Raw genomic sequence first — 25857 nt, 5'->3', positions numbered from 1 at the left:
GATGGAAACAGACGGCCGTCAGATCCGTGCTGGCTCCAGGGACGATGCTCCTCCCTGCATTGTCACCCGCGGTCTGTGACTGTCCACTCGGGGCACCTCTGCTCTCTGCCTGCCCCGACTCCATCCTTGCTTCCCACAAACTAACTCTGAAGAGCGTCATCGTGACCACCTACCTAGTCAAGCATGATCAAAGACCTCCGCCCGTGGTGCCTCGTGGACCGTCGGCTGGCCCCAGCACAAACCGTGCTCTGGTCAGCCGTCTAGCCTCCCTGACCCAGCAGCTGCCCTGAGCCCTGGGGGCCCGGGGAGGGGGCACCTGGACCCACCTCCCCGGACTTCAGTTTGAAGGAGATGTCAGGACACTGGGAGCAGAGGACACACCCCCTGACATATCCAGGACAAGGCTTTTGCTCTCAGTAAAAGGAAATTTAGATTTTTTAAAAAACTTCTTTTTAAATTGTTTTAATTTAAAATTTTAAATTATTTTTAAAAAATTTTAAAATGTTTTATTTTAAAAAGTTTTAGATTTTATTAAACCCTTAGATGAGTCCCAGGAATAGAGAAAGTACGGACTTATTAGAAAACAGCAGATATTAGAGTCACAGAGAGTTTTTCCTTTGGTCCTTGACCAGATGCATGGGACAGGGATCCTTAAAAGCCTCTCTGGGCACTAAGTGAATTAAAAGGCACGGGTCAAGCCCGCCTCTTTGAATGCCAGTTTCTCCATCTGATCACCTCAGTGACCTCCATGAGAACTCACGGCCCCAGGACCTGCTTTCCTAACCTTGTTTCATCTCACAAGTCCCTTTGAGTTAGATGCCACTGTGCCCAGTTTATGAGGGAACAGAGGCCTGGAAGAGTTCACGGCTTTAAACTCAGACTTATTAAGTAGTGGAGATGGGAGGCGAACCCAGGTGCATGTCAGACCCAAGCCTATAAGCTTCCAGTAGCCCGCCCCACTCCGCGACTCACCTAACACCCACTCTGCCTGAAGGAACTGCTGCGTGGCCAGTGTTACCACCTGCCCCTGCTCAGCCTTGTCCAGAGAGGGGTCACAGGAAGCCAGCGGCCCAGAAGAGGATGAGCCCGGTGTAGCAGTGTGACACCGGAAGTGGGTGAAGAGCAAACAACCGACCCCCAAAGCTTGTGGGGTGGAGCTGAAGCGGAGCCAGACACGACAAGGAAAGGCGAGCAATGCAAGGCAAACGTTGGACCAGGCATCTGAGTAGCCAGGAGTCTAAAAGCACAAAGTCATAATCTCCCATTTGCAATGTCCCAGACTTTTCTGGGAAGGAGACTTTTACATACTCCCAGTTTCCCTGGGAGTATTCACAATTTTAGGGTCAATCAGTTCAGTTCAGTCACTCAGTCATGTCCGACTCTTTGCGACCCCATGGACTGCAGCACGCCAGGCCTCCCTGTCCATCACCAACTCCCTGAGCTTCCTCAAACTCATGTCCATTAATCAGTGATGCCATCCAACCGTCTCATACTCTGTTGTCCCCTTCTCCTGCCTTCAATCTTTCCCAGCATCAGGATCTTTTCCAATGAGTCAGTTTTTCACATCAGGTGGCCAAAGTATTGGAGTTTCAGCTTCAGCAACAGTCCTTCCAATCAACATTCAGGAATGATTTCCTTTAGGATGGATTGGTTGGATCTCCTTGCAGTCCAAGGGACTCTCAAGAGTCTCCTCCAACATCACAGTTCAAAAGCATGAATTCTTTGGCGTTCAGCTTTCTTTATGGTTCAACTTTCATAACCATACATGACTCCTGGAAAAACCTTTGTTTTGACTATATGGACCTTTGTTGGAAAAGTAATGTCTCTGCTTTTTAATGCTGTCTAGGTTGGTCATAGCTTTTCTTCCAAGGAGCAAGCGTCTTTTAATTCCATGGCTGCAGTCACCCGGGACTGCAATAATAGAAGGATGTGGAAGAGAAGTCTTGACTCTCTGCTCTCAGAGTTTTCCTTGAATAGGGGAAGCGGTTATGCCCGTACGAAACACAATGAGGGCTGAATGGCTCTAGCCTAGCTCCCTGTGCCCATTTCCAGAGCCTTAGTTTGCTTCCAAACTATTCAAAGACCAGACCTGCACACCTTCTTCCCTGTAGCCTAAGACCCCCAAGAGTGCTTAGAGTCAGCTTTGGCTGACTTGGTCTGTGGGGAAAATTTTCCCTTTGAAATAATGTCCTAAATGGCTGTTATGTCCCACAACAGTCTCAATACAATAGTGTTGTTTCATTACAGAATAAGTTAAATGAGTCGCTGTGGACCAGTCTAGAAATCTAGGGCTTCCCTTGTGGCTCAGCTGGTAAGGAATCAGCCTGCAATTCAGGAGACCTGGGTTCGATCCCTGGGTTGGGAAGATCCCCTGGAGGAGGGAAAGGCTACAACCATAACTGTCAACATCATTTGTAGGAGACAATACTCTCTGACTTCCAAATAATTATCTTCCAACTGTTATAAATCAAACTCATCTAATGGGGACATGTAACACTGATATCATCATAGAGCACAACTCTGACGATTCTGACTTGGAGGGTACACTGCCCTGCTGTTGCACACAGCTAACTATGTCACTGTATTCAGTCTTCACTCAGATATTACCTCCTCAAAAAAGCTTTCTCTGATCACTCTATCCAAAATGGAAAACTTTAGGTTTTCCCCTTTTTACTTTTGGCTGTGCTGGGTCTTCATTGCTTTGCATTTTCTAGTTGCAATAAGCTGGGGCTCCTCTCTGTTGCAGTGGTCGGGCTTCTCTAGTTGTGGAGCACGGACTCCGGGTACTTGGGCGTCGGTATCTGTGGTCCCCGTGATCTAGAGCACAGGCTCAGGGGTTGTGGCCCACAGACTTAGTTGCTCTATGGCATGTGGGATCTTCCCAGACCAGGGATCAAACCTGTGTACCCTGCAATGTCAGGCAGATTCTTATCTACTGCATCACCGGGGAAGTCTGAGAATTTTTGTTTTTCTTCATCACATGCCTCACCACCTAAAATATTATTCACTGGCTTCCCCACCAGGATGTATGTGTCATAAGGGCAGGAGTTCTGTCTCTCATTTGGTAATACTCCCAGTGTCTTAAATAGTGTCATGCACATCAAAAGAACTCGATGATGATTTGCTGAATAAAAGAATGAACAAACGAGACTCATTTATCCAGATTCATTTCTCTCCACTCCCTAAAGCAGCCCTCATGTCACTTTATCTTGCTTTCCCTAAACAGCAGTGTTCATTATATGACCTCTCAGCATCTTTCAAGGCCCCAGTTTTTTGACCCTTTGCTCTCTCAGTTCTGACGTTCATTATGTGAGAAGACCTGCAGAGGACAGGGCATCCTGCCCTTGCATCTCTGTTCTCCCCTCTTGCTCTGAGCCCAGCTCAGATCCGGTCTGCTGACTTCCCCAGCCCCTCTCCGCCTCGCTCTCCTCTCCTCCTTCTGTCTTTCCTGTCCCAAGAAACGTGTGCCAAGAACATTGGAAATTCAGTTAGATGGCATTAGATGTACAGGATGCTACTTGCGTGTATAATCAAGTCTCTTCATATTTAATTTGTGGAATCAGAAGTAGTGTGATATGAAGGGTAGATGGCTTCAGAGGCACTAAAGCATTGGAAATCCTTTAAAAATACAAATATTCATGAGAGATACCATCTCCAACGAATTCCCATTAAGGCATTAGTAAATTGTTGGAGCATTTTGGCTCATTAGAGGTACTAGATTCTTCAGTAAGACTGTACTTTGAAAATTCAGGGGAAAAAAATATGAAGAAAGGTGAGGTGGGGATCATGGAAGATAAAGTTTACAACTTGATAGCTTTACCTAAGATCTCAAGCTTTCTAATTTTCTTTTTAAAGAACAGTATAAAATCACCTTGCAAGATGATAGAAAGAAAATAATCAAAGAAACTTTGTTGCAGCAGGACCAAAAGAAGGAATGGGCCACAGAGGTATATGTCAATTTTCTTTTCTTTTTTTTTTAATAGTAGATTTTTCTTCTTCTCACAGAGAACTTCAAAATTTTAAGTGAAATATAGTTGATGTATACGATTATGTTATTAATTAAAATTAAATTTACCAATTGAACTATCAGGGAAGCCCAGTGTATAAGTTGAATTTATACTTGACTTTTCTGGGCTTTGGTTTCCCAGTCTATAAAAAGGAGACAATACTACTAATATTTACCTTTAATGAATACTATGAGGACTGAGATGATTTAAGTAGCATGGTGCCTCATAAGAGCAAGAGCTCTGGAAATTAATATTCAGTTATTTTAAAGTATAATAATAATGACTATACAAATTGTGAAATTTTGGATGAACTATAGGATGAAACATAATTTGTCTATAAAGTACTTTCTTACGTACGCAAACCTAGGAGGGTACACTTGATGTTGCTGGAGCTTTAAAAATTGAGGATATAAAAAAATGTTTGAGATATAATTTCCAATTCATCTTTTCTAATCTTTGTTTTGTCCGAAACATCTGCCTGTATTTCCTTTCCACTGTTGTCCTTCATCTTGCTCTGGGGCTTCCCTTGTGGCTCAGCTGATAAAGAATCTGCCTGCAATGCAGGAGACCTGGGTTTGATCCCTGGGTTGGGAAGATCCCCTGGAGAAGGGAAAGGCTACCCACCCCAGTATTCTAGCCTGGAGAATTCTATGGACTGTATAGTCCATGGGGTCGCAAAGAGTCGGACACGACTGAGTGGCTTTCACTTGCACTATCATCTTGGTCCAGCCTGTGTCCTAAATCTGTGAGATCCCTGCTGGGATTGTCTCTCTATCTGGAACATCCTTCCTTTGGAGTGATAAGCATCTGGCCTTTTCTAGAGTTCTTCACTGAATTTCTGTTGCTATTGTTTGTTGCTTCCCTTTTGGTTCTATTGTTCTTTCAATATTCCTATGCCATTGCACAATTTTGATTGATTTATACAAATACAGAGGATATGGAGGAGAACTGATCAATGGTTTTGCTTGCCCATGCAATTGAGCCCCTTTGGGACTGAATATGATTAAACGGTGAAATCAATAAGTGATCTGAGCTTAGTTAAGATGGTTAAAAATGCATATGTCAATCAAGAATGCTTTCAGTATGTACCTTCAGTATATAACGAAGACTGCCCCCAATACTGTTCCTAGTATTTTACATTAAAATCTCTCAACAATCCTATAAGGGGGAGACTTGCTAATAAGAAGACAGAGACACAGAGAAACATTGTGCCTTGCCCAGAGCATGTGGCGGGATTGACATTTAAGAAGTCTTTTTCAGATCAGTACTCTTAATTATTATACTGTATGTTTTCTTTTCTCTACCTAATGCCAAACACCCACATAAGTGAATTAATGTTTCTCATTTTTTCCTGGTCATCTTATCATGTGGATGGTGGTGATGGAGTAGTTGCTAAGTCGTGTCCAACTCTTTGCATCCCCATGGACTGTAGCCCACCAGGCCCCTCTGTCCATGGGATTTCACAGGCAAGAATACTGGAGTGGGTTGCCATGTCCTTCTCCAGGGCACTGTCCCAACTCAGGGATGGAAACTCCATCTCCTGAATTGTGGGTGGATTCTTTACCACTGAGCTACCAGGGAAGCCCATATTTCATCATGTAGTTAACTTCTAAAAACTACTTTTGTGCAACCTTAGCTGCTTATTTGGAGAAGGAAATGGCAACCCACTCCAGTGCTCTTGCCTGGAGAATTCCATGGATAGAGAATCCTGGCAGGCTACAGCCCATGGGGTCGCAAAGAGTCAGACACAACTGAACAACTAACACGGTTGCTTGTTAGAGTCACCTGGAAAGTTTGTTTAACCCACATGGGTCCTGGGCCCCACCCACCAAGATGCGCTTGTAATTGACCTGAGATTTTGCCTGGGCTTTTGAACTTCTCAAAATATCCAGGAGATTCGAATGTATAGTCAAAGCTGAAAACACTACTCCACTGTTAGTGAAATAAGTCATTAGCTAACTAAATTCATTTATGAGCTACTTCCTACTTTTGTTCCAAGAAAATTCTATGTCTAAATAAACTTTAGTCTTACCATTTGGAGCTGAACTTTTTACATGGTTCCTGGGAAATGGAGGTTCACTCTTATTTAATTAACATGATTTTTTTTAAAAAAAGGAATTTATTCCAAGTCTTCCTACTCAAAGCACTTACTAAAATTTACCTTTCATATAGTTTTAAATTCTTTCAATCCATGTTTTTGAGCCAGAATATTTTTCTCAATTTCTCTTCTTTTGGTTGTGTCCTTCAGTTACTTTGCTGTGTGGTATCCTGGTGGCTCAGATGGTAAAGAATCTGCCTGCAATTTGGGAGAGACCGGGGTTCGATCCCTGGGTCAGGAAGATCCCCTGGAGAAGGGAATGGCAACCCACTCCAGTATTCTTGCCTGGAGAATTCCATGGACAGAGGAGTCTGGCAGGCTACTGTACATAAGGGTCGCAAAGAGCCTGACATGACTGGGCAACTAACACTTTCACTTTCATCCATATAAAAGTACCTTACATATAAACGTGACCTGCTGTCCATTATAAAATCCCTTTGGGTGAAATTGTAAATATTCTAGCAACTGAAAATGAAATTACAGCTTATGATCCTACTGATAAAGTAAGACTTCCCTGTTTTTTTAATTTAAAATGCTTTTCCCCAGGAGAAGACCTAGCTACAGCCTGCTAACCTGCAACTATTTGCTATTAGGTTTATAAATAGGTACATTGTTGTTACTGAACTGCAGAAATGTTTCAGATTTTAAAAAAAATTTTTTTTTAATGTTTCAGAGTTAAAAGGTAGTTATATCATCTATCCTTGCTCTTGCTACATGTTAAATTATCCCTGTGACCATAAACTTGAAGAAAGTTTGATCACTGCAGTTTAGCCATCTTAATGGCGGAACAGGGCTTCCCTGTTGGCGAAGAATCCACCCGCCAACGCAGGAGACGTGGGTTCCATCCCTGATCTGAGAAGATCCCACGTGCGGTGGAGCAACTATGCCCGGGCGCCGCAACTACGCAACTACTCCAGAGTCCGGCGCTGCTGCCACCGGAGTCGGCGCGTTCTGGAGCCCGTGCTCCACGGCGAGAGAAGCCCCCACAGACAGAAGCCCACACACCACATCCAGAGGAAAGCCCCAGCAGCGGCGAAGGCCCGGCACAGCCGAAATCAATGCATAAAGTTAATTCGCACATTTAAACGGTGAAGCAGGTCACTTCATGACTGACTTCACCACGGCAGTCAGATTCAGTCACACTAGCGGCCAAATTGATTGGACAACTGCCGTCCAGTTCTTACAGTCATCTGTGCTCAGTTCAGTTCAGTGCAGTTCAGTCGCTCAGTCGTGTCCGACTCTTTGCGACCCGGTGAATCGCAGCACACCAGGCCTCCCGGTCCATCGCCAACTCCCGGAGCTTACCCATGTCCATGAGTCAGTGATGCCATCCAGCCATCTCATCCTCTGTCATCCCCTTCTCCTCCTGCCCCCAATCCCTCCCAGCATCAGAGTCTTTTCCAATGAGTCAATCTTCCCATGAGGTGGCCAAAGTATCGGAGTTTCAGCTTCAGCATCAGTCCTTCCAATGAACACCCAGGACTGATCTCCTTCAGGATGGACTGGTTGGATTTCCTTGCAGTCCAAAGGAACTCTCAAGAGTCTTCTCCAACACCACAGTTCAAAAGCATCCATTCTTTGGCGCTCAGCTTTCTTTATAGTCCAACTCTCACATCCATACATGACCACTGGAAAAACCATAGCCTTGACCAGACAGACCTTTGTTGGCAAAGTAATGTCTCTACTTTTTAATATGCTATCTAGGTTGGTCATAATTTTTCTTCCAAGGAGTAAGCGTCTTTTAATTTCATGGCTGCAGTCACCATCTGCAGTGATTTTGAAGCCCCCCAAAATAAAGTCTGACACTGTTTCCACTGTCTCCCCATCTATTTCCCATGAAGTGATGGGACCAGATGCCATGACCTTAGTTTTCTGAGTGTTAGGCTTTAAGCCAACTTTTCATTCTCCTCTTTCACTTTCATCTGTGTTAGGCAGTCTAAATCAGGAAAAACAGCACAATAGGATAATAAAGAAAGAACAATGGGACCCAAAGTTTTTAGGCATATTTCCAAAGTTCCTAGAAACCATAATTTTAACTGTTCAGATAAGTTGATTGTGTATCATCATTGCTTAAAAAAAAAAAGTGAAATGCTTTGTGGCAGCTCTTCTTTAATACAGGAAAAAAAAATTTTTTTTTTTTTAGAATGCTCTAAGGTTCATTGACAAGGGCAGCTATCGAGAGATCTGGGAGAATGACTGGCTCAATAAAGAGGCAAGTGGAATTTTAAAAAATGAAAACAATTTCTTCTTTCTCATTTTTCTGAACCGGAAATGACTTTTATTTATGAGCTGAAGTCATGGGGAAAGCATGGATATGTGACTGACCGAGGTAAAATGAAATTCAAGTGGAGTCCTAATCTTATTACAAGCTGTTACTCAGTGAACACCATAAATTATTTAAGTAATAACCAGAAGTCATCTTTAGTGTCACAATTTTCATACAATACACTCAAGTGTCTAAAACTTCTTGACATTCTGAAAATGACCCGGCCTTCCTCTGAACCCTATTTGCCCTGAGTGATGGAAGCAAGGCTGAAGGATCATTCTAACTTCATTCTCTTTGGTTTTAAATTGTCTCTTCAGGTATTCAGATGGGAATGGAAGAGGTAAAACTGTCATTATATACAGATGACATGACACTGTATATAGAAAACCCTAAAGACTACACACAAAAACTACTAGAACTGATAAACTAATTCAACAAGGTAGCAGGACAGAAGAATTAACATACAGAAATTAGGTATATTTTTTTACACTAACAATGAAATATCAGAAAGGGAATGCAAACAATCAATCTCTTTTAAAATCACATTTTTAAAAAAGCACGTAGGAATAAACTTCATAAAGGAGGTGAAAGACGTGCTGAGAACTATAAAACATTGGTAAAGGAAATTGAAGATGATTCAAAGAAATGGAAAGATGTCCTATATGCTCTTGGATTAGAAGAATTAATATTGTTAAAATGGCCATAGTACCCAAAGCAATCTACAAGCTTAATGCCATCCCTATCAACTTACCCATGACATTTTTCACAAAACTGGAACAAATAATTCTAAAATTTATATAAAAGACTCAGACTTACCAAAACAATCCTGAGGAAAAAGAGTGAAGCAGGAGGCATAACCCTCCCAGACTTCAGAGAATTCTACAAAGCTATGGTAATCAAAACAGCCTGGCTGGGCAAAATCAGACATATGAGTTGATGCAACAGAATAGAGAGCCCAGAAATAAACCTGCATACCTATGGTCAATTAATCTTCAACAAAGGCAAGATATACATTGAGGAAAAGATAGTCTCTTCCAGCGGTGTTGGGAAAACTGGGCAGCTGCATGTGAATCAGAGTCAGAACACTCCCTCACACCACACACAACAATAAACTCAAAATAGCTAGATGTAAGGCATAATGCCATGAAGCCCCTAGGAGAGAACACAGGCGAAACATTCTCTGATATAAATCATAGCAATATTTTCTTAGGGCAGTCTCCCAAGGCAGTACAAATTAAAGCAAAAATGAACAAATGAGATCTAATCAAACCTAAAAGCTTTCACACAGTAAAGAAAACCGTGAACAAAATGAAAGGACAGCCTATGGACTGGGAGAAAAATATTTGCAAATGATACAAACAACAAGGACTTAACTTCCAAAATATACAAATAGTTCATATAATTCAATAACTGAATATTTCCACATGGATGTCACATAGGTACTTCAAACTCAACATACCTGAAATTTATTAAATTTCTTCTTAGATTGTCTTTTCCTGCATTTCTTTTTTCACCATCTGCCCAGACACCTAAGGTAAAATTTTCACCATCAGCTTTATTTCTATTTTCCTTGCTCTCATTTGACTGAATAGAGTTGGTGAGTCTAACAAACAAAAAATTTAAAAATGAATATGCTTTCTGTGATATTGACAATTATCTTGAAGTTGCCTTTATAAAGTCATGGTGAGTAGGACTTCATACTATTTCCAAAATTAATCAAGATGAATCCTCAATTTTAAAAAATAAATATTAATTTAAACAAACTCAAGGTGAGCTCAATAGTTAAAGAATATTATAGAGGAACTTAGTTCTTATACTTTTCTTAAAAATGACAGTATGATCCCAGTAATAATAATTTAACAATTCAGATCTTAAATTCTGTTAAGATATCATAGACATTAGGTTCAGAGAAAATGACTACAAAAATTTATATCTGACTGATAAGAAAGACTGTTTGGTGCCTTGGTCCTTCCTACTAAAGCCACAAATTACATTTTGTTTTGTTTTATTTTTTAATTTTCATAATTCAGTGGAAATAAAAGACAGAAAAATGTCAAGTTTAATTTAATCGTGAGCAAAAAGAGCTCATTAATAAAGAAAAAATCATTTTAAAGAAATTCAATATATTTAATTTTTCTTTATTTCAATAAATATTCATTATACTGTTATTAAATTTACTCACAAAATTAATTAAAACCATTTCTGGTTATAAGTACTATCACAGGAATTGAAAATTGCCTGGAAATAGAACAATGTATGCTAATTAATTTCTTTGAAGAAGGCTAAGAATGAGTAACAAGGGATATTTAATACTGGAACTCCCCCAAATATTTCTCCATTTAACTATTCTTTAACAATAACCAAAAACTTAGATCTCTGGGAGGGATATTAGGTCTCATTAAATGACTTTTATTATCTGAGTTTATTTAGCATGCTTATTAGAAAAGTGAAGAAAATTCAAAAATCCAAATAACTTGAACTAACTTAACAAATGGAAAGCTGGAAAAACTAGACAGAGATTCAAAGAGGTTAGCAATCAGAGTTTTAAATGTGAGGAGGCATAAAGCTAACTTGGTTCTTGCAGGGGAAAATTTTAAGAGCATACATTTAATTAGGATCCTAGGTGCCTGAATTACTCCTTTCCAATTTCTTAAGTACATTTCTTGGGTATCTGGGGAGAAGCAAGGGCTGGGAGGAAAAGAGGTCTTCCACTTCCTTCTTTATACTTTCTTACCCCAGAAAAAGTGTGATAGTGTTAGTCGTTCAGTTCTGTTCTACTCTTTGCCACCCCATGGACTGTAGCCCACAAGGCTACTCCATCCATGGGATTCTCCAGGCAAGAATACTGGAGTGGGTTGCCATTTCCTTCTCCAGGGAATCTTTCCAACCCAGGGATGAAACCTGGGTCTCCTGCTTTGCAGGTGGATTCTTTACCATCTGAGCCACCAGTTAAGACCCTTACCGCAGAATCTAAAGGTATTGACATGGCTGTAAAAAGGGAATTTGCTTTCATTTCCCTAACATTTCAGAAGATTGAGAGGGAGACAACAATTGAGAACCTTACTTAGTACTCTAAAGGCATAAGGGATGTCACAGGTTATCTGTAGCTTGAAAGATTGGACTTAACTCCCCCAAAGGGCCCTCATTCCCTTCTTGCCAGAAGACCAAGAACTATGCATGCTGCTTCCCAGTTATGCCAAGTCCTGAGGACAAACTTTTCCAAACACTCGATTCATTCCTTCTTTTACAACCTCTAACTATAGTTTCTTCCTCATCTTTTGACATTTGAAAATTATAAATTTTTCCTTAAGGCATTCAGGCTTATATCAAGCTGATAATCTCATAAAATATGAGATCCTAAAACACCAACTGCTAACTTGGTAATGTAGAGTTATGGACTTAAATTGTCTCATGAAATTGGTTACCTTTTCATCTTTAAGCCTTTTCTATGACACTGGTATTGTTTTATAATTGTTTATGTATTTGTTCACTAGATTTGTAGATTTCTTTCCTATTTTGAGGGAAGGAACCATGCTTTTTTGAATTTTGTATCCATCTACCTCAAGCAAGAATTTACCCTTAGTAAGAATTCAAGCATTTAATAAATGACTTATATGAAAGAGATATGCATGTGGTAATATACTGAATGCTTCCAAAATACAGTAACTTCAACTGCAAGTCAAAAATGTGTTAGTCATCTCTAAGTGTTCATCTCAGTTACACTCTTGGCAACTCCTAACAAGAGATAATGCATACCCCTCCCCTGTGCCTTTCTTATTTCATCATGTTCCCTCAAGAGACACAGTACCTTTCCCAGCTATCTTTCTATCATTCTCACCAGCTGATCACTTTCTATTTTATACTCTTAATTCTGCTATTACCCTGACTTCTACCCATTAGCACCACTCAATCTAGCACCTGCATAGCTAATGCTGTTTTGGGGGCAGAGAGGTAAGTTGACGGTTCTATCTAGTAACATTCTTCCATATATTCTCCCCATGATCAAGTCTTATTTAGGCAAAAATTTATCAAAATACATTTCTTAAAGATTGATGGGAATGCTTATCAACAGAACCAGCAAGTTGTGTTCATGTTTGAGTTGGCCATGTTTCTGCAGTTAAAGTTAATTAACCCTGCTATGTCTATGAATGGACCTACTGTCTAACCTGCAAGATAAAAATCAGACTACTTCGCATCATTTGGCTCCCATATTTGTCCAGTTCCTCTCCTACTTGTTCCCACACCCGTTTTGTTTCTATCCACAGCAACATAGTGGTGCCTAATATGTGTGGTTCCTTCTGCCTAGAATATATCCTCCCTCGTCTGGCTAGAGAATCCCTTCCTGGCCTTCAGGATCCAGAATGGAGGTCACCCCTTCCATTAATTCCCCCTCAGCCCCCACCTGGCAGACATAGGGCAGAACTTGCCCCCCTCCCAGCGCCCCCGGTGGCTTCCAGTATCATACTGTATCATTCTGTCCTCTATCACTCTCCTTCCCACTAAGCTAAGAGACCCCTGAAGATTATTGTGTCTTGTTGATCCATTGTTCCCAGAGCGCACTATAGTTTTTGATGCAATGTAGGTATACAGTACAATTTCATGAATGAATGAATAGCATCTCATCTATCTGATATTTCTCAGAATGACTCCAGCACACTCAGAGAGAATATAGTTGTCATATAGAGGTTGATAGAAAGGACTCCTAGGCTTGTACTTCTTTTTTTTTTTAATGCCATAATATAGATTTTTTCCCCCAGTGCTATTAATTGTCATTGTGTTGTTTGTCATTAACCTTTGATAGAGCCTCATTTAAGTACTAATACAAGACTGATAAATTAGTCTTATTTTCTTATTTATCTCTGCCTCCAGCACACATAAATCCAGTGATGTTCCTGAAGAGTAGGCAAGGAATTTGTTGCCATTCAGTAGTAACTGCCTAATCAGGAAACCAAGTTCTGCCTAAAATGTCTTGGAAGGAAGTCCCATCCCTTCCTTTTTAGAACAAACACAGTAAAAAAATAACACAGGATAGATCTTCCTCCCCATCAAATGCACTTTTTAAAGTTAAATTTCTTGTGGAAAACTAACACCCATTCTCCTTTTCCTGAGAATAGATTGCAAATAGCAGGAAGGAAGTGGAAGAACTGGAAAAAGGTATTCATGAGCTGGAAGAAGAAAATTTGGTGCTTATTGATCAGCTATTCAACTGCAGACTTGTGGATCTCAAGATACCCAGGTGAGAGTCATTACGTAACTAGAAATATTGTTTTAAACATCTGTATCTGTAAAAAGTTATTTTTTTTAAAGATTACAATTCTTTAATAGTTGAAAAGAAAGATACTCACAAAATGGCCATGGGGAAACTATAAGTTTATCACAATTTGCTACAAGGCAAACTTTGACTTGCTTTTTCTAACATTGCACTGTGTTCATAATAGCAAACACTTACTATCACAGCTGCTGTCCTTCAGAAACCTCTGGGCCAGCAGGGGAATTGGGCATAAAATAAATGCATAATAATACAGCAGAAGAAGTATGGGTGCAAAGCCAGAGTAGAGGAGGAGGGGGTGATCAACCTTGTGGGTGCTTTCTGGAGGTGTTTGGGACTTCTGGTTGCCTGTAGACTATAGCACAGTTTCCTCTGACAGTTACTGGAAGAGCCAAGCTACTTTCTAGGCGTAGAAAATAACCTGGCATTCCAAGTCACATTTATTCGTGAGTAAGTGAAACTCCAATGCTTTGGCCACCTGATGCGAAGAGCAGACTCATTTGAAAAGACCCTGATGCTGGGAAAGATTGAGGGCAGGAGGAGAAGGGGACGACAGAGGATGAGATAGTTGGATGGGATCACCGACTCGATGGACATGGGTTTGGGTGGACTCCGGGAGTTGGTGATGGACAGGGAGGCCTGACGTGCTGCAGTTCATGGGGTCGCAGAGAGTCGGACACAACTGAACGACTGAACTGAACTAACTGAAGTGAAATCAAATGTGTATATGGCTTTGCCTTTTATATTACCTGTTTTTCTTATCTGACAAAATAAGTCTTAATGTACCAATCTTGATGGAAAATCAGAGCCCTGGAATATGGAATTGGGCTTCCCAGGTAGCATTTGTGGTCAAGAATCCACCTGCCAATGCAGGAGACGCAAGAGATGTGGGTTTAATCCCTGAATTGGGAAGATCCCCAGGAGGAGGAAATGGCGACGCACTCCAGTATTCTTGCCTGAAAAATTCCATGGGCAGAGGAGCCTGGCAGTCTACAGCCCATGGGGCCGCAAGGAGTCGGACACAACTGAGTGACTGAACACATATACAATATGGAATTAAAACAAAGTGGCATTCATAATTTGAACAAAGACATGCTTAGAAAGATAGAGGAATTAAACCACTCGAATGTAGGATGTACATGTGCAAGATGGGAGAAAACTATCTGGGTCTGGGCAGAGAAGTTCAACACAGTGGAAGGCCTGGGAAAACATTTACACCCAAGTAGTTCTGTTGTTTGTGTGGCGTGGAAAAAGTACTGTTTGAGACCCAGTGAAGTATTTATTGATGGCAAACTTCCTAATGTGTTCCAGGAAGGGTGGATATGGGTAAGTTGTGGGTTGTTTTTTTTTTTTTTTTTTTGCTGAGCTAAATGATGGGTGTCAAGATATAAGACTGGAGAAGTTGGAAGACAGTAGGATAACTTCATAGTCTGAACCCTGGGTGGGCAGGACAGAGACGGAGTCTCCTGCTCCCTTCCACAATCTCTGTGCTGCCCCGGGGCAGTAGGTATCAGTGTAGTCAAAGTGGGCGATCGGGCTGAATGAATTGGCTTCCTGCACTCCTGCACTTCCGGCTCTTGAACTGATGCCTTTAAGGGCCCTTAGGGTGCGGGGGGCCTCACTGTCCCCCCAGAGGCAATGCTGTCTTTTGCAGCCTCCCTCCCTATGACACCTCTCCAGTTCCACGCCCAGCCAGCCTCCTGCTGCCCAGCACCTGCTGCCCGCATTTCTTTGTAATCACGCATCTCTGCCAGCCAGGCCTTCTAACCACCGCTCCACCTGGTGCCCGCTCTGCTCCTTTTTCCCTCTTCCAAACCACCCAAACCTCCAGAAAGAGCTACCCTGTGAACTGCTGACCTCACTTCCTGCTTCGGCCAGCTCGGTCTGTTGTTCCCAATTTGGTGCTGATGTGCAAGTGAAATGTTCATTATAATGAAGGGGAATTCCTTCCCGGGATACAGAGAGTTTGGCAAGGACAGGAAGGGAGGTGAGCAAGTTTTAAAGAGGACTTCCGTGAAGGTGTGTGCTTTGTTGTGATGTCATTTAGCCCTGTCCTCTAGCTTCCCTCACGGAAATCTTCAGTAAAACCCACATTGTTCATCCACGCCTTGTGGGCAGGTTTTTTTAGTGGGAGATATGAGTGCTTAGTCTTGCTTCAGAGTTGGGAGAGATGAAATAAAAATCTGTCTGACGGGAAAGAAACAACACAGACTGTGTTTAAAAGGTGCCTGGTGCCTCCAAGATACCCTGAACTTTTCCTTTGTAACTAGCATTTATCACACTAGTGATTACTTACTTAACATCTGCTTCCCTCTAGACTGTAAATTCCTTCGAGACAAGTGTTTAGGACATTTTAGAAAGACCCACATAAAGAAACAGAGATATGTGCAAAGCCTCAGTTATCTGTTACATTGCTTATCCAGAAGGAAAATGTTGAGTGTCCTCAGGAACTTTTACTGTACCTGTTTTCAAGTCAAAATAACACATAGTATGCAATTTATGACAACTGTCCATTCCACCTCTTTTGAGAATTTAGTCCTGTCTATTCTAGTTGAGAAATAGACATGAACTGTACCCAGTGAACATGTAAAAAGTTCTCTTCTTTCCTATTTGGATGAAGAATCGGGTATTCTAGATAACAGAGTTATTAATCCTCTATTTCCCATCCAGACCTCCCTCAACACTTTCTTTCATGACTCCAATAAGGCATTGCAGGATTTGTTTGAAACGTTAGATGAGATGAGTAAGCTAGAGGGGACTGCCCAGGGACTTCAGTGCCACAGAGCTGAGTCTTGGGGAACCAGTACCTCAAATCTATCTAACACTAGTTTCATATGACGGCATTCTTTAACATACTTTCTGCATCATCAAATACCAAGCGCTGCCGCCCTTAAGAGACTCGTGAAGGTCACAGTGTTTAGTAAGCTCTTAGTCATCCAAGAGGCCAAAACCAGGAAAGAAGAGAACTCTGTGGCCTCGGACTTGACCACCTGCAGACCAGAGCTTCACTGAGACACACCTTCACCAATCTTAAGACGGTTCTAAGATATAACTACTGTATGCAGTGACATGATTTGTTGGAGCTGTAAGCATCTCGGATGACACTTTGTTCGTGTGCTTTAAGAAACCAACAGCCTGTAATCCTGGGGATTCACTCTGGATGCTGGCTGGTTGAGCATGAGCGGTTGTTAGCGTATCTGCAAGGGTCACTTGGTTCATGCGATCTTCAGGCAAACTTCATGGAAATGCCGCACACAGCTTCCAAGGTGCCGTGTCTTCTGACGGAAAACTCCAAGGGCCTCCGCAGCACAGAGAGCTACAATAGCACATGCACAACTCACCGGGCTCGTGGCCGGAACACGCCACTCACTGTCCTGACTTTCTCTCTTTTTCAAATCCATCCCATGCTGGCCACCGTCATTCCTCATCTGGATTCCTGCAACAGTGGTGTAACTGGTGTTGTGATCACTCTCATTTCTGGGACTTTGTCTGTTATTCCCTTTCTCATGGGACGCACCCCCTACCCCAAGCTCTCCCTTGGCAAATATCTCTTGGTGTTTCAGGACTCAACTCAGGTGTCATCTCCTCCTGGAGAACTTTCCTTACCTCCTAAGACTAAATCTGGTGCTTCTTCCCTCACCTGTGTGTTTGTGTGCACGCACGCGTACGCACGCGCACGCTCACTCAGTCTTGTCTTTTTGACCCCGTGGACTGTAGCCCACCGGGTTCCTCTGTCCATGGGAATTCTCAGGCAAGAGTACTGGAGTCAGCAGCCATTTCTTCCCTCAGAGGATCTTCCCAGCCCAGGGATCGAGCCCACATCTCTTGCATCTCCTGCATCTGTAGGCAGATTCTTCACTTCTGTACCACATGGGAAGATCTCAGCACTCCTGACACTGCCAATTACCCATCCTGGGACAAACCATCCTCATAAAACACTGTAATCTTGTCTGCCACCCCACTGGGCCCGACGCCCCTTTTTCATCTGTGCATCTCCAGCTCCCAGCAGAGACATAGACACTATTGAGCAGGGGCTACAACATTTGTTGGCTGACAGACTACTTTTCTTATTTGTTTTTAGGCGACTGTATCTTACCCAAGCTGTCGGGCAGGAAGTACCACCTGAAGTGCCTTTGGAATTGTCAGAAACACATAAAGGTATTATTTTACTGTAATGGTGATTTTTGTTTTTAATTTGGCAAACACTTATTGAGCTTCTTATTATGGACAGGCACCTCATAGCTGAGAGCGATTCAGGGGGTAGATACCTGCCAGCTCCTCCACCTTCCTCTTGTGCTTGCAGAGCTGACCCAACCCATCTCCTTTTCCTAGCCCTGTTTTCAAGTCGAAGTCACCGTGTGTCACAGTGAATGAACTAGAAGCTGGTAAAGAGGGACAGGATGATGTCTATACCAGCACAGTTTGCACTTCAGTTCAGCCAACCGACCAAAATGCCAGCATACTCACAGACCCCCATACGATTATGTTAACTTATTAGCTGGCACAGGGAAATGCACCTTAGACATGGTTGCTAACAATGGGACTCACTCTCACTCTGATACCTCAATTCTACATTTCTAATTCTCAAATTCATCTCCTCCCAGAGATTCTCAATGTCAAATTCTCAATTCTCAAATTCAAAATGTCACAAAGTATATGCTATATTTTTATTTTTATCTGTCCAAAAGTTGTACCCAATTAATTTCTTTGCAGTCATCCCAGAAAAGTCAGAATCGCAACCTACAGACATAAAAAGCAGAGACATGTCGAGCATCTCATTTGGGAGCAGTGGTTTTCGTCTTAGTTACAAGGACAGCAGACTGGGCCAGCTTCTGGAGATAGATGAAGAAGAAAGCTCAAGAATAGAGTTTGGGGCCTCTGATATGAAATACTTACTGTATGAGGATGAGCAGGATTTCAAGGTAAGATTCATGAGAAGACATCTTGACTGCTAGAGAAAATGTTGTCTTATTAATTAGTGGAGAAAATTAACCGAAAATACGGATACTGAAAAGTTCTATTTGCACGTATTAGTAAAAGCGGCCGCCATTCACGCCTGTCGCTAGATACTGTTTTCACGCATACCTTTGCCCAGCTTGCTACATGTGTGTACGGATAGAACTCCCTTACTAGTGCCCCACGTAAGGCAGTATATCTAGGGCTACGTAACAACTACCTCAAGACTCAGTGGGTCACAACAATAACCATTTATTCTCTCTCAAGGCTTCTGTCGGTTAGGAGTTTGGACAGGTCTTCCGTGGGCCGTCTTCACTTGGGTTCCATGGCAGGCGCGCCACATGCTGGCTGAAGGCTCGATTTGGGCAGGAAGATCCACTCCTGAGGTGGCTCACTGACCTGGCTTGCCAGGCGATGCTGGCGAAGCTTGGGCCTCAGTTCCTCTCCGGGTCTCCTCACAGACCCGGGTCTCCTTTATTGTCCCTTTGTTATAGTATCTGGCTTCCCCCAAGCCATCAGTCCCAGAGACCAAATGTTTCCTATGAGGTAGAAATCTTACGCCAGCACGTCCATCATTTTCTATCTGTTGGTGTAGCTACAAATTTCCACCCAAAGGGAAATAACATAGCTCCTGCATCTTGAAAGAAGAAGCTCAGCATCATATTTTAAGAAAAGCATGGGATAGGATATATATCAGTGTGACCATCTTTGGAAAGTACAAATGGCCACATAACACCATTAGGCACAACCTGGATTATCAAGCCTTTTAATTTTAAAATCTTTGTACCGTCTAGTCACTTTCATAGCCACCTCTTGCTGTTTTCCTTCTTGGTACTACCAATAACCTTAAAAGTTGTCCTCGAACTTAAAGTCTGATAGGAGAAAGAGTGATTAAAAAAGCAGAAGAAACCGAATAAGTCAATAAAGACCATTTTAACTAAGTACAACTCAGTCCTGCTACCATCAAGTGACAATTTAAAGACTAAGGTTCCAGACTCTATAGAACTCAAACACCCACGTGGATATTTCGGTATCAGGACACCTGGTGTGTTACAGTGACCTCACACCAGGAGACAGCTGTCTACAAAATCCCAAAATTCCACACCATTTGGTTGAGTGAAAGACCTTTTTACTTTTATTTTTGCCTTTATCCATTGAATTTATTTTTCTAAATTCATTTTTTATTTAAGCAAAGTTGAATTCCAACATTGTGTTCACTGCTGCTATGCAATAATGTGACAGACATAGATATGTTCTTTTCCATATTCTTTTCCATTATGGTTTATCACAGGATATTAATATAGTTCCCTTTGCTATACAGTAGGACCTTGTTCCTTATTCATTCTATATATACACGCCAGTTTGCTTGTGCTAACCCAAAATTCCCCTTCCTGCCCTCTCTGCCACCCCTCACCCCCTTGGCAGCCACCGGTCTATTCTCTATGTCCCTGATTTTGTTTCCGTTTCATAGGTAGGTTCATTTGGGTCGTATTTTAGATTCCATGTATAAATGATATCATATGGTACTTGCCTTTCTCCTTCTGGCTTACTTCACTAAGTGTTAATATGATAATCTCTAGTTGCATCCATGTTGCTGCAAATGGTATTATTTTGTTCTTTTTCATGACTGAGTAGTATTCCATTGTATACATGTACCATACTTCTATATCTATTTCTCTGTTGATGGACATTTAGGCTGTTTCCATGTCTTCTGCTACTGTGAATATTGCTGCTATGAACATAGGGGTGCATGTATCTTTCTGAATTATAGTTTTGTCTGGATATATGCTCCAGAGTGGGATTTGCTGGATCATATGATAATTCTATTTTTAGTTTTCTGAGGAACCTCCATACTGTTTTCCACAGTGGCTGCACCAACTTACATTCCTACCAACAGTGTAGGAGGGTTCCCTTTTCTCCACACCTTCTCCAGCATTTGCTATTTGTAGACTTTTTAACGATGGCCATTCTGACTGGTGTGAGGTGGTACCTTGTTATAGTTTTGATTTTCATTTCCCTAATAATTAGCATTGTTGAGTATCTTCTCATGTGTCTATTGACCATCTGTATTTCTTCTTTGGAGAAATGTCTCTTTAGGTCTTCTGCCCACTTTTTGATTGGGTTGTTTCATTTTTTTGTTGCCGTGTTGTATGAGCTGTTTGTATATTTTGGAAATTAAGCCCCTGTCAGTCACATCATTTGCAAATATTTTCTCCCATTCTTCAGGCTTTTTGTTTATGGCTTCCTTTGCTGTGCAGAAGCTTGTAAGTTGAAGTCCCATTTGTTTATTTTCATCTTTATTTCTATTGTCTTGGGAGACTGACCTAAGAAAATACTGGTACAATTTATGTCAGGGAATGTTTTGCTTATGTTCTCTTCTAAGACCTTCTTACTTTCCATGGAAGTTTTTGATGTGGTGGAAATGGTATTGTATTGCTATGGACTCAGCTATGTTCCTGCCCCCAACTCCGATTCATATGTTGAAATCCCTAACTCCTATTGTGACTGTATCTAGAGATGGGGGCTTTAGGAGGTAATTAAGGTTATATGAGGTCATAAAGGTCCTAATTTGATAGGACTGTGATCCTTATAAGAAGAGGTTTTGCTTTGTGAGACACTGTGAGAAGGCAGCCATCTGCAAGTCAGGACGGGGCTCTCACCAGACCCCAATCATGCCGGCCCCCTGACCTTGGACTTTCAGCCTCCAGGACAGTGAGAAATAAAGTCCTGCTGTTTCAGCTGGTCAGCCTGTGGTATTTTGCTATGGCAGCTCAAGCAGACGAACACAGGGTTTCACTTCAGAATCCTGCTCTAGATGGTTCTGAAATATATGGTAGATTTCCGTTAATTTGCTTTTCTTCTCTCGTGCATTTATTGCAGCTCTAGAATTGTGTATTTTAAAAGTTAAATACAGTTATATGCATTTTTGAGAGCTAAAACATTGTCTTCCTTTTCCATTCTTTGATTCTCCTAAGTTCTTATAAATGTCTGTTGATAACCTCACAACATGCCAGGGACTTGTGAGATGCTTGAGAATTTAAAGGGGAGAACAGGAAGGAGTATAGTCTCAAGGTGCCTGTGCGGCAGGCCCCACTCTAAATCATGTGTTGCCAGTAGAAAGCAGGTAAGACAGTCACTGACAGCTGTCAGGAGGAGTGTAGACCTCGGTCTGTCTGCGTGACCAGCCTTGTGCCTGGCACACAGTGGGTACTCCGGAAATGTTTGCTGAAGTGTTGGAGGAGTTCAAAAGGAGGAGGCCTGACTTGGAGAAGCTTTCAAAAGGAAGGCGCGTGTTGAACAGGGCTGGAGCTGTTTCAACCCAGTTTGGGGTTAGCTGTGGGATTTCATATAAACTGACTTCCCTGGTGGCTCAGGCGGTAAAGCGTCTGCCTACAGGGTGGGAGACCTGGGTTCGATCCCTGGGTCAGGAAGATCTCCTGGAGAAGGGAATGGCAACCCACTCTTGCCCACCCCCACACTCCCCAAGCTGTGGGATTTCATATAAATTAGACTTCCCATTCTGTTTGTTGCTATATTAAACTATATTTAGTTTGGCAGAATGTGGTAGGTTTTATACCTATAGTAGATCCTGTGAAATGTGTAAAACTCACGTGGATTTGCTCAGTATTAAGATGTTCATTGTCAAAGATGTTGGCAGATCTTCCCCTTTGGTCGTGAATAATATAGAAAACTCCGCTGTGGTTATATCCTGGCCAGCAGAGGGTTGTATAAACGCAGCCAAAACTTCATTTCCCCGATTAAAGAGCTTGCAGACGATATAGCTCCCTACGCCATTGCTGCCTCCCAACTCCCCCAGCCCCTCCACCACCCCAACCCACTGCCCAAGTCCCCCAGACACAAACCTGCTAGCCTTGCTGCCTGCTCTTCGGGGGATCTTGCCTACCATGACCCAGTGGGTATATACGTTTACTGAGTTTTTTATTTACAGTAGCTCTCATTTTTCACATGTTAGGCAGCATTCAGACAATTAGGACACAATGTAATCTGCCAGATAAAGGCCAGCTATAGTAAATAAAACCCGACCTCCAAAGGCTGGTAACTTGCTAAATAACCTCTCCTGTCTCCTCTGTTTCCGTTCACTGCAGGATTATGTAAACCTGGGCCCCCTGGAAGTGAAGCTCATGACTGTGGAGAGCAAGAAAATGCCCATCCACTTCCAAGAGAAGGAAACTCCAGTCAAATTCTATGAGGATGTCAGGAGTCCAGAAAGCCACATCACGTATAAAATGATGAAGTCTTTTCTCTAAGACTGAAAAGTGAAAACAACTTCCTGTACTTTTCTTTTGGGAACTGAGGTGTATCAGTTGCCCATTTTATTTACACTTTGGTCCAGTTTTAAAGCAGTGAATATTTCTAAAGGTCATAATTACAGTTAAAATCGAAATTCTGAGTATTCAGCTATTCATTTACTTGCATGGCCTGAGTGACAAAAGTGAAAGTGCACGACATATTTCAAGTGTTCAGGAGTGTAACAGTGGACCAAGATGGTCCCCTAGGGTGCTTACACTTAGACACTTACTGGTTGATCTAGGATACCCATATGAAATAGTTCAATTAGGAATCTTCTGAGGAAAATTCAGAGGTTTGTGTAGCACTGACTATACGTCTTTCTCTCTGCGGGTGCTGGATGATAGCCAGTCCACAATTCAAGTCCACTCTTCTTTACCCTGAGACGATTTATAATGAATGTCAAACATTTGAGAAACCCATTTGAGCGTAGTTACTTGTTTTGTAGAAATTTTCCATGAGTAGGGAGGTCCAGGGCTTCCCTGGTGGTCCAGTGGTTAAGACTCCGCCTTGCAACGCAGGGGACAGAAGTTCGATCCTTGGCCGGGGAAGGTCCCACAGGCTGCGGAGCTGTTGGGCCCGTGTGCCACAGCTACTGAGCTGCTCTCGAGCCCTGAACCACAGCTGTGGTTCACACATGTGAAGCCCATGTGCTCAAGCGATGCTCTGCAACGAGAAGCCAGCACACCGCACCGGGAGCGCAGCCCCCGCTCACCACGGGGGAAAAGCCAGCGACCAAGACCAGTGCAGCCAACAATAAACATAAAGAGAAAAAAGGCTTTAAAAAAGTAGGGAGGTCCCTCTCCCATCAGCAATATAAAATCTAAACTGAGTCCCCTTCCAAGGCCATCATCACTTCCCTGTTATTGGTACTGCAAGGCAAGGACACTGACTGTACCTGAATTTGACACTGGCATTTCACTTTAAATCTAGTTCTACTTGTAAAGCTTTTTACAAGAAACACCTTTTACATATAAGGCCACAGATAGATTGACCAAACATTAACCAAAAGGAAGGTGGTATGACTAAACTATTAAAGTAGACTTTAAGGTAAAAGAGAAAATGAAGCAAAATATGTCATGATAATAAGCAGATTAATTCATCAGGATGACACAACAATTGTAAATAATAAAATAATTTCAAAATATATAAAGCCAAATTTACCAAACTAAAAAGCAATATGGTAAACCTTATGCTATGTATATTTTACCAAAATAAAAAACCAAAAAAGGCAGAAACAAATTCCAAGTCAGACTTGAAGATCTTACCACACCTCTCTCAGTAACTAATAGACAAAAACAAAAAACACCCAAATCATGAAGGATTTAAAAAGTTGAACAACTGTAGAATACATATATTTTCAAATGTACAGAAAATATTTACAAAAATAGACTGTATCATGGGCCATAAAGTAAGTGGCAACAAATATTCAAAAAGTTGAAATGCGTGAACAGTTCTCTAACCACAGTAGAAAATAACTAACACAACAACAATAACAAAAATCTATAATTTTCAAGTAAGCAAGATACTTCTGAAAAAGCTATAGGTGAAAGAAGAAATCACAAGGAAAAATACTTTTCATTATAATGAAAAATATGACATCAAAACTTGTAAAACCAGGTAAGTGTTGTTTAAAGGGAAATTTATAACCTTAGTTCAGTTCAGTTCAGTTGCTCAGTCATGTCCGACTCTTTGCAACCCCATGGACTGCAGCTTGCCAGGCTTCCCTGTCTATCACCAACTCCCGGAGCTTAAGTTTATATATTAAAAATAAGAAAGGCTGAAAGTTCAATCATCTATTCCTTTATTTCAAAAATCTTAAAAAAAAAAAAAGCAGCAACAATAAACCTAAAGAAAGAAGAAAGGAAATAAAGGGCAGAAATTAACTATATAGAAAGTAGATGTATAAAAGAGAAAATCAACAAAGCCAAAAGGGTTAATTAAAACTGATAACCACCAGTAAGACTAACCAAAAGAGAGAGAAAATAAGTGAAAAAAAAAGAGACATCACTACAGGATTACAGACATTATTAAAAAGTCAAGAAGAAATTAAGGGGGAGAAAAAAAACTTTCCCAATAAATTTGACAATTTACATTAAATGGAAACATTCTTGAAAAACAGGACAAAGTAAAAATTCTAAGTAGGCCTTGATCTGTTTTAACAAATCAAATCTATATTTTAAATTTTTTCAAAGCCAGCTGGCTTGCTTTACTGGTGAATTTTTCCAAACATTTCAGAAAGACATAATACCAAACATACATAAAATCTTTCAGAGAATGAAGAAAAAAGAAACACTTCCAAAATATTCTATGGGGTCACTATAATCCTAATATCAAAAGCTGGCAATATCATTTCAGGAAAAGAAAATTAAAGGCCAATATTTCTCATGAATTATAGATACAAAATCGTTCACAAAATACTAGTTTATTGAATCTAGCAATATATAATAATACATAATATTTTATGAATAAAGAAAGGAAGGTTGATTCAATATTCAGAAATCAGAGTGGAAACATGAGATCAATGTCAGTCCCTTGGTTGTGACATTGTACTAAATTTTGAAAAAAAATGCTTATTTTGAGGGAAAATGGAGAAAAAGCCTGTGTGATCTGTTTGTACTATTTTCTACAATTGCATGTGAATCTGCAGTTGTCTCAAAACAAAAAAATTAAGGGTATAATGAACAGAACATGAGTGGTAGCTCATATGATCATCTTAATAGATACAGCATTTGCTAAAATTCAATACTGTGATAAAAATTTATAGCAATATGATAAAGCTCTTAGCAAACAAGGAGTATCTTTTTAAATAAACACCTATAGCTAATATTGTACTTAACAGTGAAATATTAAACATTTTCCTACTGAGGTCAGGAACAAGACATACATATTCATCATCATGCTTGTATTCAACAGTGTTGACTAGAACACTGAAGTGTTCTAACCCATCCAA

At 41.3% G+C, this 25857-nt stretch overlaps 1 protein-coding gene across 10 annotated transcripts in view; it reads left to right on the top strand.

Annotated features, from left to right (window-relative positions):
* CCDC83 (coiled-coil domain containing 83) overlaps positions 1 to 23003 on the top strand; it is a 49089-nt gene extending 26086 nt beyond the window's left edge. For 9 of the 10 annotated variants that reach the window (XM_070457172.1, XM_070457174.1, XM_070457168.1 and 6 more), the window contains 6 exons: positions 3856 to 3947; positions 8249 to 8317; positions 13486 to 13607; positions 17722 to 17798; positions 18354 to 18562; positions 22703 to 23003. In XM_070457172.1, the coding sequence (XP_070313273.1) occupies positions 3856 to 3947; positions 8249 to 8317; positions 13486 to 13607; positions 17722 to 17798; positions 18354 to 18562; positions 22703 to 22864 (731 nt within the window). In that variant the 3' untranslated portion in view covers positions 22865 to 23003. The remainder of the gene's footprint in view (positions 1 to 3855; positions 3948 to 8248; positions 8318 to 13485; positions 13608 to 17721; positions 17799 to 18353; positions 18563 to 22702) is intronic. The other variant, XM_070457173.1, reaches the window with a different exon arrangement.
* Positions 23004 to 25857: the final 2854 nt, after the last annotated feature.

The sequence above is a fragment of the Odocoileus virginianus genome, chromosome 28 (genome assembly GCF_023699985.2).
Source record: "Odocoileus virginianus isolate 20LAN1187 ecotype Illinois chromosome 28, Ovbor_1.2, whole genome shotgun sequence".
NCBI classification, from domain to species: Eukaryota; Metazoa; Chordata; class Mammalia; order Artiodactyla; family Cervidae; genus Odocoileus; species Odocoileus virginianus.
This window is presented reverse-complemented; position numbering and strand designations above follow the sequence as displayed.